This window comes from Homarus americanus, unplaced genomic scaffold (assembly GCF_018991925.1).
Source record: "Homarus americanus isolate GMGI-L3 unplaced genomic scaffold, GMGI_Hamer_2.0 scaffold39675, whole genome shotgun sequence".
Lineage (NCBI taxonomy): Eukaryota > Metazoa > Arthropoda > Malacostraca > Decapoda > Nephropidae > Homarus > Homarus americanus.
In genome coordinates, this window is record NW_024736071.1 from 13,443,959 (window position 1) to 13,463,343 (window position 19,385).

Below are 19,385 nucleotides of genomic sequence, written 5' to 3' on the forward strand. Positions count from 1 at the left end.
GACCTTGTCTTTTCTTTGAAATTATAGTTCCCTTTATAGGTATTGTTCCTTTCACTACATCACGATACGTTCCTTGTCCTTCAGAATAGTGGATATGGTTGAGTGTGAGAAACCTAGGTCACTTGAGATTGTTGCTACAGTTTTTCCATTCTCATGCTGAGTTATTATCTTCATTTTCATCTCAAAAGTAATTGCCTGTCTCCTTTTCTTTGGAGAACCACCAGCACTCTCACTTTTACGCTTTCCAGTCATTATAAAGTCAATTAAATGTGATACTAACAAAAGTTCACAGCGCGATCAGTATAGGATACGATAGCCAAGCACCAACATAGCGCTCCACTGAATGAGTGTACCCACGCGGCGACCAGAGCCCGCAACGCTCTCGCCCGGGACAGAAACGTTTCGGTATAGAAAATGCCCGCGACATTTGAAAATATTTTTGGTCACGACTGCCGCGGTCGTATGTCCCGACGGACGTAAGGTCAGAGCAGGTCGTAAGTACCGATGGACGTAAGTCCAAGCAGTCGTAAGTCGGGGACTACCTGTACAGTGATATCCATGTTAGCCGGCACAATTGGTGCAGAGGACTTCCGGGAATGAGAGAATTCCAGGTAACGAGACCACTCTCTCAAAGCCGGAAAAAAAAATCACTCATCCCCGGAATTTTCCGGGCAATGGAAAAATTTTCTCGGAATTTCCAGAAAATGAACCTGATTTTCATCTCTCAAACCTGGAAAAAACTCCCCCATCCCCAGAATTTTCTGGGTATTGGGAAAATATATTGGGATTTTTCCGGAAAATGTGCCCCTCGGGAAATTGTTCCCAAAGCCGAAATTTTCCGGAAAATTACGGTTTTGGGAACGATTTTCCGAGAAAATTTCAATTCACGCTATCGGAGAGTTCCAAGTTTGAGGGATTCCGGCTAAGGGAATACATATGGTTGAATGTCTGTGCATGTGTCTCACAGTCTCAGACTCTCAGCCCGAGTCCTGCCTTCATATGTATAGTATCAGTATGGCGCACCTCACTACCTACGTTCAGTTATGAAAGTACCGTATTTTACGTAATATAAGACGCATGGCCATATAAGATGCACCCCCCCCCCCCATTTTAGCAGGGAGTATTTAGAAAAAAACTTTTTTTTGCGGATTTTCCTCCTGTAGCCACAGTTTTCTTAAAACAATATATACAGTACCAGTAAATGTGAGGAATAAAAAAAAATAATACCAATAAATAAGTCACAACAGCAAATGGACCAGTTTAAAGAAGCCAGGAGACAAGGGAAACATGTGACGATCAGTCATAAAACCCTTGTTGTAAAGGACTCTTGGGCAAGTGGAATAATTTATAACAATATCGCAGATCACTTTCTAGTTGTTACCATGTATAAATCGGTCACAAGATCTGATAGGTCTAGTAGAGTCCCAATAAAATACAGAGATTACTGCGCCGACAACATGCTCCTTTTAGAAAACAACTTACTGAATGCTAAGTGGGATCTTGTCTATGCCTCCGACAACCCTAATGTGAACTGCTGCAACTTCTCTTGCATCTTCAATGCTTGCTTTGATAAATGCTTCCCCCTGAAGACTAAGTCAGTGAAAACTGTATCTATTTACAAACCCTATACTGTATCACAAGTGAAATCAAGGCAATGATAAAAGAAAAACACAAACTCCAAAGGAAATTTGCAAAAAGACCCATAACTTTCAGTGATGCTTACTGAAGTGTCAGAAATAGAGCAACTCAAGCAGTTAGAAATGCCAGGCGTAGCTATTTTACAAATAAGCTCCAGACAGCATCAGGCAACAGTAAGAAAACCTGGAATATCATAAATTCTATTCAGAACAGGAAAACTCAACCTTCGGCCCCCACTCAGCTTGTGTGATAAATGATTCAGATGCAACGGAACATTCCCTCATTACCAACCACTTCAATGACTATTTTATTAATACTGAATTGGCAAAAATCTTGCAGAGAGCATCCCAAATCACTAGGAGGAATTTAGAGCCTACCTGCAAAATAGCCAAGAAAATGAGCTGTTCTTATCCCCCTGTCACAGCAGATGAATTATTGGCCACCATAAAAATGTCCTAAGATGCAGCCCACCTATTATTACCTGTTCTCCTACACAATTGTAACTCCTCCTTCACTAGTGGTGTCTTTCCAGGTAAACTGAAAATTGCTAAAGTTCACCCAGCATATAAAAAATCTGGGGGCAAAGCTCTTTTCAAGAATTTCCATCTCATTTCAGTCCTCCCACCCTTAAGTAAGATACTGGAGAAGCTAGCATGTAGTAGACTAAATTCCTTATGCAGTGGTGATAACATCCTTATAAAATCTCAGTTTGGATTTAGAGCTAGAAGGTAAACTGAGTGCTCTGATATCCTTTACTAATGACATCTCAAACTCCTTTGACTAACAGTCAGTATATTCCTGGACCTCTCTAATGCTTTTGATACTGTCGACCATACCATCCTCCTGTCAAAGCTAGAACATTACGGCGTTAGGGGCTCATCCCACAATTGGTTTGCCTCATATCTGTCTAACAGGAAGCAGTATGTCTGCTATAATAATCATCAATCTGACTCTTCACCAATTTTGTATGGCGTGACCTCAAGGCTCCATTTTCGGTCCTGTACTGTTTTTGCTGTACATAAACGATACAGTCGACTCCAGCAGACTAATAAAATACAACTATTTGCAGATGATAGTAATCTCTATGCCAGCAACTCAGACCTCCATTCTTTGGTGATAACTATGAAAACTGAATTGACTAAAGTCAGGACCTGGGTAATATGTAATAAACTGACCTTAAACCTTGAAAAAACCCACTACATGTTTTTTCACAGAAAGAAAAACCTACCCCCAGATTTGAACCCCCTGTACCTTGGTAATACAGTCCTCAAATGCAAACAAAATACTAAATTCTTTGGGGTTATTGTTGATGAGAAACTTAGCTGGAGAAACCACATACAAGCCATTCACAGTAAAGTCAATAAACTCTTACAGCAATGAAGGAAATCTACAGTATTATGATCTTGTTTACCAACACCTGATACACTGTCACACACACTATGGGGGCCTATGGATCTTCAAAAAACACAATCCCTGGTTACCGCACAAAAGAGAGTTGTGCGGTACCGGCACTTGAAAAAACTGATCACACAAACGAACATTTTGCTAAATTGAAAATGTTAAAATTCGAGGATATTAACACCTGCTGCTGTGCCCTATTTGTTTACAAATATGTCAATCACTTGCTGGACAATAATTATTTCCAGTTCTGGAATTATCAGAGATGCAACTTAAGGCACCCAGAGCTACTAAGACCCCCCCCCCCCCATGTGCTCCTCTCAGTCCCAGACCTCCATAAAATATCAGTGTGAAGGTGTGTAACAACTTACCCCCCACCCAGACGAGCAAAGACTACGCTCCCTTCCTTTGAATCATCTCTTAAAAAATATCAATTGTCTAAGTACAGGTATTAATATTTTTGGGAATGCCTACTTTATATTCCTGCTTTTATTGTACCACCAAAACCGTTTTATCAGAAATTATCATATATAGATAGAAATTACGATTGCAATAAATATATTTGCTAACTATAGTGCGTTTTTTCTCAGCTGATTGGCTGTTGCAAAACTGTCCAATTTCGTCCTGAAGTAATGGTGTATTTCTAAATGAGTTTATTCATAATCATTGGGATGACCGTTCTGACGAGAAAGATATTTAGTTAAATTATATAAAGATACATACAGTGATCCCTCGGTTAATGGGCGCCTCGGTTAACGAAATTTCAGTTAACGAATTACCTTCCATAAGATTCTTCACTTCGGTTAACGAGCAAACCCTCGGTTAACGAATTCCTTACAAATTTTTCCCAACATGTTTTCGCCTGCATTTGGCTGACCACCAGCTGTAGTATTAGTCCGCCAATACAGTAATCAATTTTAGGGCATAAATTCCTTACCATTTTAGTAAAAATCAAGAAGGTTGTACTATTCAATAATTTTAAAAGTTTTATACCGTATTAAATTTTTTAGTCATTTTAACAATTATTGAACATAATTGAAGTACCGTATATACTCGTCTATAACCCCCCCCGTTTATAAGTCAACCCTGATTTTTTGACCAAAAAATCGTTAATTTATGATATTCCTTGTTTATAGGTCGACCAAAGTTTTTGAGGGTATTGGAAAAACAAAACCTTCAGTAAAAACACTCTACGTCCTATAAGCTGAGGCTCGCCGTGCCTGAAACACCGAGTGCCGAAGGCAAATTGTTTACCATTTATTATTACAACACTTTACACTGAAAAAAAAATATTGTATATTTCCATTCAAGTATTTATTCAAGTCAATTAGGAGGGAATATTATTGTAATATACAACAGTTTCTTAAATGAAAACCATTCGAAAAGCGATTACGGTAACATCTTTTGAACGAAAGAAAGCGAAAGTCATTGCTTTCGTCACGATTTTATCCCACTTTCCACTGTAAAACGTACGTCATTTCAGCAAAAATATTACATCTCCGTGATTGTATTATATCAAGCACAGTTTTTTTTTTTTTTTTATTAGGCACTCCCCTACATCCTTGTGTAAGGTGAAACATAGAAGCATGAAGAGTCAAGGGCGTAGAAGCCTGAAGAGTCAGTGGTTTATGTCATCAAGTTATTGGAAGCTCCAACAACTTTCCCTGAATACGAATTCGCAACTTTCGATTTACACCAGGTACCTACTTTACTGCTAGGTGAACAGGGACTAATGGGGGCTAGGAAGTATGTCCAAACAACTTCCACCGGCCCGGGAATCGAACCCGTGACATCTCGCTTGCAAGGCAAGAACGGTACCGCTTCTACCACTGATCCCCCATCAAACACAGTATGAATAGAAAATAACTAATATTACAGTATTTTAACCGAAAACTATTAAAAAAACGAGTAACATATCTTGAACATCGGAAGGTTAGGTAAAGTCTTTTGTTTTCATGTAGTTTATCCTAATTTACATTGAAATACATTACGTTTCAGCAAAACTACTATTTATTTCTGAGAATATGGAAATGTAATATTTTTGCTGAAATGACGTACAGTGAGTTCTGCTATAATGCGTGTTTTGATAACTCGAACTACACACAGGTATATACGGTACAGGAAACTAGGTTTTTGCGGGCCAAACAGCCACTCAACACATCAAGCTTGGCGTCAGTTTGTTTACCAGTTCAGGGGAAGGAACATCTTGTTTGAGACTCTTCAACATAAATGCCTTTTTTCTGTGTTTCCAGTCAAATTATTGGTCATTTTGAAATATATTTTACATATTGATAATATATAGCGCAGTGCAGTGTTGATTTAAAAAAAATAATCTTGAATTACACCAAGTGAACTAAAATTTTATGGGTGAAATGGCGGCATAGGATGACTTCTCTTCTCCCTTTTCCTCCACCCCCATTCTAATTCCCATCATCATCATCAACAACCAGGAGCCTTCTACATGCACACCTCAAAGAAAGCGTACTTTACTGCATTTGTTTTAAGTTTGTATGTAATTTTCGGTGAGCTGGAACCAATTATCCCAAAACCCATTGAAACAATGGTTTCGGTTAACAAATTTTTCGGTTAACGAGCAACCTTCTGGAATGAATTGTGCTCGTTAACCGAGGGACCACTGTACATTCATTATTTCAAACAGGAGCACGGAGGAAGTTTATCAGAAATCTTATACAGTAATACTCCGCTTTACGCGGCTCTCGTTTACACGTTTCTACATTTACGCGGTACCCCGCCAGAACCAGAATTCCCACTTTATGCGGTTCATCTACTCATATAAGCGGTGCGGGCTGGGTGCGCACAAGGTCGCCCAGTCATCAAAACATTACCGAGTTCTTCACCCACCACAGCCGGCCCAAGTCAGTGATAGTGAGGATATGGACTTATATGGACTTTGAGGGGTTTGACAAAGAGGCCCTGCAAGCCTCTGTGGTGGATAGTGATACAATTGATACAAGTGATACAGGTGAGGGCCAATAATCTGCCCTCTGCCTCGGAACCAACCCTCCATCCCCGTGTGCCCAGCCATCTTTTCTACTAATGTAAGTGTTAAAAAACCTAATATTATTGATATTCTCTGAATTATTAATTGTGTGTGCATACCATCATAAAATTAAGATGTTATTTTTACTACAATGTAGGTATTGTGTCTGAAAAAGTGGAGTTTGGGGGTCAACCCAGTCTGTATTTCAATTAATCCCATATGTTCTGTTGTTCCATTTATGCGTTTCCCGCTTTACGCGGGCCTCCATGGGTTCAATTGACCGAGTAAAGCGGGGTATTACTGTACATGAATTAACTGTTAAACACTGTTAAGAAATTCACGCTTTCGGAGGACGCATTTAATATACACCCAGTACTGTACGTATTTTCACCCATCATAATCACATTGAAATATTACACGGCCCATGAAAATTGGTGGACGACTCGGCCGCTCGAGCGAACAACCGTCAGTAGAGGTGGAAAATATAACTGTGAACAACTTCATATTTCAGTGATTCTGAACCTTTAAAAATATTAGTTTTTGCATAATGCAGTTTTAATGATACGCAATTTGTCTTAGTATGCCTCATTGTAGGTAAAAATACATGTATCCCCCCCCACCCCCCCGTATATTCAATGCATCCTCCGAAAGCATGAATTTGTTACCAGCGCTTAACAGTTAATTCATGTACTTGTACTGTATAAAATTTCTGATAAACTTCCTCTGTGCTCATGTTTGAAAGAATGAATGTATGCATCTTTATATAATTTAGCTTAATATCTTTCTCGTCAGAAACTGTCATCCCAATGATTATGAATAAACTCATTTAGAAATACATCATTACTTCAGGATGAAATCGGACAGATTTGCAACAGCCAATCAGCTGTAACTCTTGAGGAGGGAGCTGGGCATCTTTTCTCAGCTGGGAAAAAATGCACTATACACATAATACTGACAGCTCTGTCCTCTTGTTCAGCCTTAATACAACCCATGTTGTACTACTTCCCTCCCTTACCATATTTATGTTTATCAATTCCACTGTAAAGTATGTATATGTTGGGCTCAGAAACCGAAAAGCGACCACAACACTTTGTGGTTGTTTTCAAAATAACCAGAAAGCTAAATTTTGCATTTGGATTTTACCCTAACCTAACCCAATCCAAACTAAACTAACCTAACCCAATCCAAACTAACCTAACCTAACCCAATCCAAACTGACCTAACCTAACCCAATCCAAACTGACCTAACCTAACCCAATCCAAACTAACCTAACCCAACCTATAGCAAAATCTTGCTTCTGGTTATTTTTCAAACAACCACAACACGTTGTGGTCACCTTTTGGTTTCTGAGCCCAACACATATACTTATAACATAAATGTAAAACAACTAAAAAAATCAAATAAATGAAAAAAATCAACTTCAGTGATAATCGTGGTAACACTGACATGTTCTTATTACCACCATGCTATATGTATTATTCCAAATGATACTAAATGTTGCATAATACTTCCTTGAGATAAATGTACTTTCTATATCAGGTGCCTACAAGAGAGCTCAGGCTCTCAACTGGCTCAGCCATGTTAATATTGTGATTTTCATTGACTGTACCTGTGTTCTTCTGGTAAATAAACTGTTTCAATATCAATATATCAATAATTGTGTGGAAAATAGTTCTAAGGTATGGGTCACAGTGACCATACCCAATATTTGACAAATAATAGTGTCACTGAGTTCTGCTACCTGGGTGATATGATTATAGTAATCAGTGCTGGAAGAGGTGCTGAAGCCTGCTAAGCTGCAGGAGTCAGAAGAGGCTAAAGGAAGTTTAGGGAATTACTGTTTTTATTCATGGCAAGGGGACCCTCCCTTAGCATGAAAAGAAAGATGTATGCAACTGGTGCAAAAAAATGAGGTTGTATAGTGGCGAAACATGTGTGGATGTTTGCTGTGGGGACAGGGATGTTTGCTGTAGGGACAGTGGCCAAGATAAGTGGATGTTTCTTGTTCTTTGCATTCAATTTTTTGCGAATATGGGGGTGGAGTTTGGAATCATTAGCCACTGTTTAAGGGTTAAAGAGGATGATATATGCAGGCTTCAATGAACTGAAATGAGAATGATGAGGTGGATTGCATTTTTACACTGAAAAATAGGTAACTGTTCTAAGCACCGACAACAAAAGGATATGACAGTATGTATTTGCAAGGTTTTGCATGGAGGTAAACTGAGATGGTTTGGGCATGCGGAGAGAATAGAGGAGACCAATTGGGTCAAGAGGTGCACTAGCGTAAATGTGGAGGGGAGGTTAGGCAGGGATAGGCCAAGAATGACATGAGGAGAGGTTAGGCAGGGATAAGCCAAGAATGACATGAGGAAAAGTTATAAGAAATTATATCATAGTTAAGAACCTGATGAGAGAAACTAACCTATGCAAGCATGGAAAATGGCCACAAAACATTGATTGTGATCACTCTAATCTCAAATTTAAATTCTCTATTCACCTATTACCACATTATTAATATTGTACGAAATAGCAACAATCCTCACCCTCCATGAAGTAGCCCGAGCAACATCAGCAGTGTAGCCTGTGAGAACTTCTTCAGTTGAGAGATTGAGCCTGAGCTGTGAGGTATGCTGCCCAACCCATTCACACCCACTAACCATTTCTGAGTCTTCCCAAGGCACAAATTCCAGTGGACATTTCTGAGGAGAAACTGAAATATACAAATTTATTAAAATTTAAATGACACAAACATTATTGAGATTGCTTTATGTACTGAGGGGCTTAAATGATTAATGCCTATAAGAAACATTCACTGCGTCATAGTTTATATTCTAGATAACAGCAAGTGAAGAAAAAATCAAGAAAGTTTTTTCTCTTTGTTTTCCTCACATACCATCTTTATGGAATTGCCAAATACTACATACCAAAGAAATGGTACTACCTGTACTATGCAATGTATATATCTAATTTATATTACTGTGTGCAATGCATATATCTAATTTATATTACTGTGAATGTTGAACATAAGCAAAAAAAAAAAAAAAAAAGACAATGCATCCATGGAAAACTTGGGAAGATATATACTGTATATATTTTTTAACCTATGAGGCATAACCCTATCCATGGAACTACAAAAATTCTGCATTAGAGAAGGGACACAGGCAGATTGGTTGGGGTGATACCACCCCAAGGTATGCCTGGAGAACTGAGGGCAGTTGTCAGACACCATTTCCATTACATACTGTACTCATCTCCTGAAACCACATTACAGTACTATACATGTTTATCTCTTTTCCCAATGTTAACATAATACAAATCAGATATCACATAAGATTAAGTAGAATGACAGTACAGGAATACATGAATACCAAGGTTATCGCAAAGGATACATTCCTAAATGTCACGACGAATGACGAATTTGCAAAAATCAGTGCAATTTTCCTCATAAGAATTAATGTAACTGGAGTGGGGAGGGGGGCATTCCCAGCCAGCCACTTGCACCACATATTTTTTTATATACACTCCTCATTATCCAAGGCTAATAGGGACCAGGGTCACGTGTATACAGTACAGTAAGTCCGCTCTTTAAGTCGTCCCGCTTAACGTTGTTTCAGTACTACGTTGCTAGACTTTAGAGACCAAAAATTCTTTTAATGTCCCGGTGATCCGATACTACGTTGTTTTGCGTCGTCACAGACTACATTTTATGGTGCATCACCTGCTCTCATCTGGCCACACTATGCTCTCTCGCCTTGGCGCAAAGTCTCAGTGACTCACCACTCTCCTCTCCCGCCCTTCTCCGCTCCCACCCTCTTCCTCCACTCCTGCCATACTCATCCCCTCCCATCATCCGCCTCCTCTGCTTCAGTACCCACCACACACTCGCTCTACCACCTCTGCCCATCGGTGAGTACCAATACAAACTTAGTACAGGGTAGTTGTATATGTATGCATTATTTTCTATAGAAATGGCAATGATTTTCTGTATATGTAATGTATTTCATGGGGTAAAGGGAGGCTCAGGAACGTAACTCCCGTACTTTATATATTACTTATGGGGAAAATTGATCCGCTTAACGTTGTTTCGAATACATTAACGTCGCATTTTTAGGAACGTAACCCCGACGTTAAGCGAGGACTTACTGTAGTACATTGATATCTTCGTAAGATGGAACAATTAGTGCAGAGCACTTCCGGGAATAAGAGATTTCGGGTAACAGGTACAGGTGCCAGAAAAATTGTCTTGGAATTTTGGGAAAATGCGCCTGATTTTCATCTCCCAAACCCAGAAAACACTCCCTTATCCCTGGAATTTTCCAGGTAATGGGAAAACTTTCTTGGAATTTTTCAGAAAATGTGCCACTTGGGAAATTGTTCCCAAAGCCGGAATTTTCCAGAAAATTACAACTTTGGGAAAAATTTTCTGAGAAAATTTCAATTCCAGCTATCGGAGAGTTCTGGGTTTGAGGGATTCCAGCTAATGGAAATATTACTGTACCAGTAAATGAAAGGAATAAACAAAAATTATACAATTAAAAAAAAAAAAAAAAAATGCATTGACTGTTGGCAATATTTTCACTACACGTGGGACATGGGAGACTAGAGTGGCTGATATCCCTTCTCCTAATCCTGCGATATGTGAGTTAACTCTCGTGCATGTAAGAAATGTTTATTCCCTTTGTTTTTTACCTGATGATATTCTTAAAAATTTTTAAATTTTTTCACATTCTGTATAAACGATTGCATGTGAATGTACAGAATAAAGGTATACCCCAATAACCCACGCATATAGAGACCTGGAAAAGTCGTTGGATTGTGAATGAACTGTTATAGAAGCAATTACGTAATCCAATATGAACATAACAAATTTAAGGGGTTAAGGACCAGCTACCTTCTAAAATCTCCCATCTACCCTTGATATATCTTTATTGTGCACACTGTCAGGCAAGAAAATAAAGCAGACATATAAAGCAAGCATAATAAGCCTTAAACAAGCAATGTAAAGCATAAATTTAGACTTATTTACCTGTGTTGAGGATGGTAAAGATGGTCTAGGGTAACAAGTTCAAGTCTCTACCATTCTTTGTTGGTCCATCACCACTCTTATTAAGCATTATTATGACTTATAATGCCTTATCACATCCCATCAAGCTGCCCAACACAAGAGGAACTATCACTGGGGTGTTTAAGCATAATTAACACACTAAGTCGGAAATAACGAAAAAACACAAAGTCAGAGACACATGGTAAGTGTAAACAAGAGCAAAGATGGCAGGAATGAATCAGGGGTGTGCAGAGCCCTCTGGTGGCAAGAATTCACACCAAGCCACCACCCGCTAAATTCAAAACAGCTCTGCCGTCCCTATCCTAAACGTTGGATCTCCGGGGTATCAATGAAACTTGCGGGGTACTTGCCCTATACGTAATCGGCATTTATGCAAACTGGTAGTTAACGGGACATAGGTTTTTGGGGTACACCTGTACAGTAATAATAATAATAATAATAATAAAATAAATAAATAAATAAACAAATTAATTAATTAATAATAATACACAAACGCCTCTGATAATGACGGTTCTACTAAAGACGATTCATATTTAAGACCCTGGTTAATTTAGGACCCAATTCAATTTACACCATTATTTTCTTCGTGTTTATGACGAAAATAGAATAAAAAATAAAATAAAATTACATTTTCATATAGATAATAACTAAAACCTGTTATGTATTACAGTTGTACCCCACTTAACGCGGTCAATTGAACCCAGAGGGTCCCGCGTTAAGTGAAATCCGCGTTAAATGAACAACAGAACATATGGGATTAATTCCAATAGAAACCGGCCCGACCCCCAAACTCCACTTTTTGAAGGCACATACCTATGTTGTAGTAAAAATAACATCTTAATTTTATGATGGTACATGCACACAATTAATACTTAAGAGAAATAGAGAAATACAGTCGCCAAGTTAATGTCCATTCAAATAATGGACTCAACTCCCTCCCCCTCTCACACTACACAGCCGGCTAACAGATGGTCGGTCGGTCCCTCCCTCCCCCCCCCACCCCCCACCAACCGTCCCAAGGAGATGTGTGGGATAACCTCAAACTAAAGTTAGGAAAATATAATTGACATTGCTGGATTCCTTGTAAGACCAGGAATATTTTGAATATAAATGTCATATATTTTGCACAAAAGATAACATAGTTACCTAGAGAAAAATTTTTATCTAAAAATTGTAAGTTTAAAGCAAAATATATGATGTTTATATTCAAAATGATCACCAAATTATAAGAATTCCAGCAATGTAAATTATATTCTGACCGGGTAATTTGTATGAATTTTATGAGCTAAAACAAATATCTTCAGTTAATAAAAAAAAATAATAATTCTTCACAGGGTAACAGATGGTCGGTTGGTCCCTCCCTCCCCCCCACCCCCCACCAACCGTCCCAAGGAGATGTGTGGGATAACCACTAAATTTTAATAAATAATACCTCAAACTAAAGTTAGGATAATATAATTGACATTGCTGGATTCCTTGTAAGACCAGGAATATTTTGAATATAAATGTCATATATTTTGCACAAAAGATACCATAGTTACCTAGAGAAAAATTTTTATCTAAAAATTGTAAGTTTAAAGCAAAATATATGATGTTTATATTCAAAATGATCACCAAATTATAAGAATTCCAGCAATGTAAATTATATTCTGGCCTGGTAATTTGTATGAATTTTATGAGCTAAAACAGGCAGTCAGGCAGGGTGGCGGGTGGGGCAAATCTAAAAATAGCGTCTCGGACACTCACCGCGTATATGTGGAAAAAATCCGCGTTAAGTGAAAGTTCAGCTTTGGCAAGGCACCGCGTATATGCGAAAACGCGTTAAGTGAAACCGCGTTAGGCGGGGTAAAACTGTATACTGTACATAAAACATGAAAAAAAAAAAAATATATGCCTTGCACAAGGAGGCTGCGAGGCTTGTGAGTGGTGACGCCAGCATCACTAGTATAAACAGCCTTAGCTTTGAATGCCTTTTGTTTTCACGAATTTGAACAGAGAGAGGAGAAAAACCTTCTCAGGTTTCTTACAGCATTTTTGCACCCCTATTCAACATGAGCAAGAGAGCAAGTGATGGTAGTGCTGGTTCAAAAGCTAAAAAAAAAAGTGTACAAGCTTAGCCGAGAAACTAGATGTGTTGAAACGATATGAAAAAGGTGAGAGGTCTGTGGATATTATATGGAGCACACAATGAACATATTTTCTGAAGTGGATCCATTAAAAGAACAAAGCATTAACCTTTAGGCCCCAGGTGACGTTCCAGAATGTCAAACCAGCTTGCCCCAGGTGACGTTCCAGTACATCTGCCTATTCCCACCACTGTTTAAATGCCAAGGGCGGGTTATCCGGTTCCAGTGTGACTATTTGTCTGTCACATCACACGCTTGGTCACTGGGAAGCTTCCTGAACATAATTACCTACTTTTGTTTGTTTCATTTTCATTGTTTGTCTATTTTATCATGTTGTATAAAAGTAATATTGCTAAAAGTAGAGTAGTTGTATTTTAGGGTAGTATTACTGTAAAAAATGCTATGATTATGTTATAAATGTATTTATTTGTGGAATTATTATTATTTTATGCATTACTTGCTCTACCAAACACAAAAACAGACAGGCAGACTGACTGGTGAGTGTTGCCAAGCACTTTTTATGAAAAATAATGCAAATAAAGTATTCTAAATGAATTATTTATAGCAAATAATTATTAAGCACAGCTCCTCCCCGACTTACGACCTACGACCACCCGCACTTACGACCTGCCTCAGTCGTACCAAAATTTTGTCAAATTACGTATTTTCAAGTACCAACGTCAGTGATTGCGGTGTACTGACAAAATTTTCGTTTGAAATTCACTTTAAAATGGCTGACAAGCTTAAAAAAGAGTTTTGTGGTGCTGGGAAGAAAAAGAGACACCAATTTTAGATTTTCTATGTATTATTTCAGCATTTTTGACTTAACCATTTCGACTTACGACCTGGATTTAATAATAATAATAATAATAATAATAATAATTAACGGTTTATTGAAAGAGCTTGGCAGCCAGAAGGCTGAAAATATACAGTTACATATTTGGGGAATGGGTTACGAATTACAAATAATATACAAGTAACATAAGTGACACAAATAAGACATATAATAACTAGATGGGGAAAAGCTCAAACTACAGTTCATTTCAACATAGTGACAGTGCAAGTAGTAGTGTTTACTGGGAGTGAATACACTGATTTATTACAAGTTATTGATAATTTTTACAATGGTTGGGACTGGGCTGTTCTTATAGCGATCAGTTCGTGCACGTATGGGCTGGATGGGTCCCTAAGTGCGTAAGGACCATAAGCGTCAGCTGTCAAACCAACACTGTCTCCTTATCTCCCCCCTCTCCTCCCTCCCTCTTATAATGAGGTAAAATCTCATTTTAAGGGCTGCAATGAGTGGGATGGTTGTCCGCCGCTCGTTTGCTTGTTCGCAGCCCCACTAGGGGGGTAGACGGAGGTGAGAAGGTTGCTGCTGCCTCGTAGCACACCAGACACTATCCAGCCGGCACCACAGCTGCACTTCCCCCGCTGATCGATTCTAACTCTGGTTGTGTACTCATCTGAGGTTCCTGGGGCTCATGGGCTGATTCCCCAGTCCTTCACTATTCAGCTGTCAACTCCGGCCACCTACTCCAGCTACTGCCGCGGCTGCCACGTGATTTCCACTTCCTCCACGCCCGATCCACTATCCGTGCCCTGGTGTCTCTCCTGTGTGGCAAGACATCGCCCACCAACGCCGGCGCCAAGTGAGGAAGCTGCCCTGGACCTTCCCCCTGAGAGCGGATCACCGCGTTACCAGATCATTCCACCGTGCTGGTTAGGGGGAAGATTCTTCTACAACCGTAGGAAATATCTGTACATTGTTGTATTGATTGTTTTGTTTCAAGTAATTGTTCGACTCCAGTGCTGTTTATTTAATATTTGTGTGAGTGGTGTCAGAGTTAAATTATTGTGATTATTTTCGTAGTAAAGAGATGTCAATATCTAACGGTTGTTTGTTGCCCCTTGGAAACCCATGGTTCTTGACTTTCTTTTTTATAAGATCCTGATTATGCTGGCAAGGGATTTATATCCCAAAGGCCAGGCCTTTACACTCATATGAAGAGGTAGGGTAGGAGTTTATGGTAGTAAAGTCGTAGAATGAGGAAAGTAGGTAGCGTGATTCGAGGGTGTGAAGATAATATTATATATTAACAGGCTCGGTACAAGTGTAGTATAAAACCCAAATGTGTGTTACATCTTTATTTTACTAGCTCAATAGGGGGGATTAATAGGGGTTTGTACACAATACATAATAGACTATGATATTTTCCAATAACCTAACAAATAAAATGGGCAGTTTCACTAAGTCGATCGTTGGGGAGGTTCAGGATCACCGCACTACCTGTACTACCATCTACACAGCCAGCACTTACTTTTACACGTTGAGTGGATGGCACAACGTCGATGGACCAAGCTGAGACCTCGTTGCAACTAGTGACAGACTTCTTCGATGAGACGACAAGCAGGACTGGGGGCGTGTGTTGCTGGCCCTTCACAGTTACATGAATAAAATCATCGTGAAAAGAGCTGCAGGGCCTTTATATTGGAGATCTCCAGCCGACAGACGACCTCTCCCAATTAACACTAATCTGGGAGTGTCTAAACTGGCTGTTATGTCAGGTAACAGAAGTGCTGTCTGGATAACAGTTCCTTGAATTAACAAGGTCATGACGGCGGGTTAAGCTAATCGCGTGGCGTTGAGAATTCTTGTTCCCTTTGTGACCTTGACCTCCCTTGGGTCAGGTCTTTATCTCACCTTAGTCACTGTAGGGTGTGTCAACTTCCGTGGGTGAACACGTGCTCCTCTGGTTATTGCTAAGTCTATGTTATACTAATGGCCTGGATGCTTTGGTCTGATAGATAAACATTATACTCTGCGAGGCCAGGGAGGTTTCTAGAGGGTCAATATATAGTTTTTTCTTACTTATTTTTTATTGTTTTATCATTTAAAATGGTTAAAAATTATTTTTGGAAAAGTTGATTTTTCTCCATTTACCCCCGGGTGTGGGATACTGCCGGCAGCACACTAATCCGGGGTTTAAAGGTTAAAATTAACAGGGATGTGAAAAACACACATGATCTCTACATAAAGATGTATATTGAGAAAAGAAAGCAGATGTGCAAGGTTCTTTCGACAGCTTTATTATTCGAAGACCGAAACCATCAACTTCAGCTACACCAGTGTTTTTCAAACTTTTTTTACTGCGACCCACAGCCAGAACAATTTGAATTGCGACCCATTAAACCTAAGTGTAATGATATGAAATGAGTAAATCAAAGACAAACACTGGTCACAATTTTCCTTTATTTAGCATCGACAAAATTCATGTAAATTTCTCATGATCCAGTTATATTTGAATTATATGTATCCAATTGTATGAAAATAAAAATATTCTGATTTATTTTCACGACCCATTTTTATTTTGCGACCCAAATTATTTATTTCGCGACCCACTGAAGGGTCGGGACCCATAGTTTGAAAACCCCTGAGCTACACCATCAAATTCAGCATCATAAGCAGCTTCAGCAACAACTTCAGTTTCAGCAACAGCTATGACATCTTTTTGAAAAGCTACAGCTTCAGCCAGAGTTGAACCTGACGACTTCGTCATCTGAGTAAAAACTAGCACAACATTCATTGGCTGTCCTTATGTTTTAGACTTTACCACCAATGGTGAGTAGAATTTTTGTTTTACATTAGTAAATATTATTTAAAACATATATGAACATTAATAAGTGTTGCTTTCATATTATGTAGAGAAATGACAATATGTTTTCACATACTGTATAGTGTATACGCACTTACATACGTTGGCGTTTCCAATCCGTCTCTTTTTTTTCTTCACCATTAGTGGTGAGCTACTTCTATTGTTCCATTTATTAACATTAAATAACATTACCTAAAACATACATATTAATTATTTTACATTTACTTTACAAAAGCTACAACTAGGGTCTTATTTTCTTCAGTTTCTTATGTAGAACTATCATTACAGGTGTAAACACTAATGAAAACAATGTTTTAATATTCTACTTATTATTTTGAATTGTATTGTTCATTTCGCATCTATAAACATTAATTCAATCAAATACATATTCAGTAATAAACAATAATGAATCTTTTGTACATACAGGGGGGGGTATTCTTAATAAGATAAATGACGCTGTTTACTTGAGTGTTCACGTATACGTTATCATTTCTCTATCGCCCTCCTTTTTTTTTCTTTAAAATCCGTGGTTACTTTTACTGTACATTAATAAACATTAATTAAAACATACATATTTTTTCTATATTAATTTTACTACAGATACAACCAGGGTCTTATTTCCTTCAATTTCAGATAGAAAACTGACAATGGCGTCCCATCTCCTCTTGTGTGACCATATTAATATTGATTTATATTGTATAAGGTGCATTCAGAAACATTATTTAAAGAACATAATTTTCATTTTTCATTAATTTTATTGTTTTGGGGGAAAAGAGGGTAAAAAGCCACACAAAAGATATGAAAAGGTCAGACTTTGGAACGCATCTCATTATTATTGGTTTATTTTAATGGTAATTATTGATTCACGATACGATGATTCACCTTACACTATAATATTGGAGGACACTTTACCGTCGTTATTCGAGGCTTTACTGTAAAAATACTAATAATAATAATAACAACACGAATAATAATATTAATAGAAGTATAAAATTACGTACAGTAGGTCCTCGCTTAACGTCGGGGTTACATTCCTGAAAACGTACGTTAAGCGAAACAATGTTAAGCTGATCAATTTTTCCCATAAGAAATAGATAAAATACAGGAGTTACGTTCCTGAGCCTCCCTTTGCCCCATGAAAAAAGTTACATATACAGAAATTATTGAAATTTCTATTGAGAATAGTGCATAGAACTACAGTATTAAGTTTGTATTGGTACTCACTGATGGGCGGAGGTGGTAGAGCGAGTGTGTGGTGGGTAGTGGAGCGAAGGAGGAGGATGGCAGGAGCGGAGGAGGAGGAGGGCAGGAGCGGAGGAGGGTGGGAGAGGAGGGTGATGAGTCACTGAGACTCTACGGCTGCCTCTTCCTCCTCCTGCTCTGACTGGGGTTCCTCCACCGCTGGTTGCTCCTCCTCCTCCTTGGCTGCCAGCTGCTGGTGTTAAGAAGCTCCTGCCATCCAGCAATGAAAAAATTAATCCAGTGTTCACTGCTTGGTGCTACTCATCTTCTTCTCCTTATAGATCTCGGTGTAGCTACGTTCTCTGCTTGGGTCGTCATCTAGAAGCATTTGCATTGCTTACTGGAACATGTTCAACGATTTTGCCAACCTCTTTGAAGTTAGAGTTCGTTAAGGTTCTTCTTCGTCGTCATCGTCTTCAACAGGACTGTGTTCTGTTAGTTGTTACAGTTATTCGTTGGTGAGCTCTTCTGTAGGGGATGCCAGGGTGTCCTCAATGTTGTCTGATTCCACCTCATTAAAGCCTGCTTGTCCAGCCAAGCTGAGGATATCCCTATTCACAGCCGAGACTAAGTCCGTGAATCCCATAAAACTGTTGACGCACTCGGGCCACAGCTTACGCCACACACCATTCAAGCAATTTTCTCAAATCTCTTCCCATGCCTTGCCAATGTTGTCAATTGCATGGAGAATGTTGAAGCCGCGACAATATTCTTGGGTCATTGGTTTATTTTCTACGTCTGTAGCAGCTGGGCCATGGTACAGCATAAATAATACACCTTGAATGCGGCGATGACGCCTTGGTCCATAGGCTGCATCAGTGCTGTTGTGTTGCGAGGCAGGAATACAACTTTCACACTGTCAAGCAAGTCATCGTGATTGGGAGGACGAGCCGGTGCATTGTGCAGGGACGGCGTACACGTTTAACCACTGCCTAAATATGGAGTCAGTATCAATGCCTTTTTGTTTGCCTTGTAAATGACAGGAAGGTGATCCTTAGAGTAACCTTTCAGGGCCCGTGGGTTGGCAGTGCGAGAAGTCAGCGTAGGCTTCAGCTTGAAGTTCACCGGCAGCGTTCGCGCCAACCAGCAGCGTCAAGCTGTCTTTTGCTGCTTTAAAACCCGACGCTCTTTTCTCCTCCTTGGAGATATAGGTCCTCACAGGCATCCTCTTCCAAAAGAGACCAGTCTCATCCACACTGAAGACTTGCTTCGGTGAGTAGCCTCCTTGCTGGATAATCCGTTTGAATTCTGGCGG

The 19,385-nt window shown here is 39.1% G+C and overlaps 1 protein-coding gene across 3 annotated transcripts in view; it reads right to left on the reverse strand.

Moving 5' to 3' along the window:
• Positions 1 to 19,385, reverse strand: part of LOC121871802 (YEATS domain-containing protein 2-like) — a 124,782-nt gene that overhangs the window by 13,172 nt on the left and 92,225 nt on the right. For 2 of the 3 annotated variants that reach the window (XM_042374301.1, XM_042374300.1), the window contains exon 11: positions 8,585 to 8,751. In XM_042374301.1, the coding sequence (XP_042230235.1) occupies positions 8,585 to 8,751 (167 nt within the window). Of the gene's footprint in view, positions 1 to 8,584; positions 8,752 to 11,067; positions 11,193 to 19,385 lie in introns of those variants that run through there. The other variant, XR_006089949.1, reaches the window with a different exon arrangement.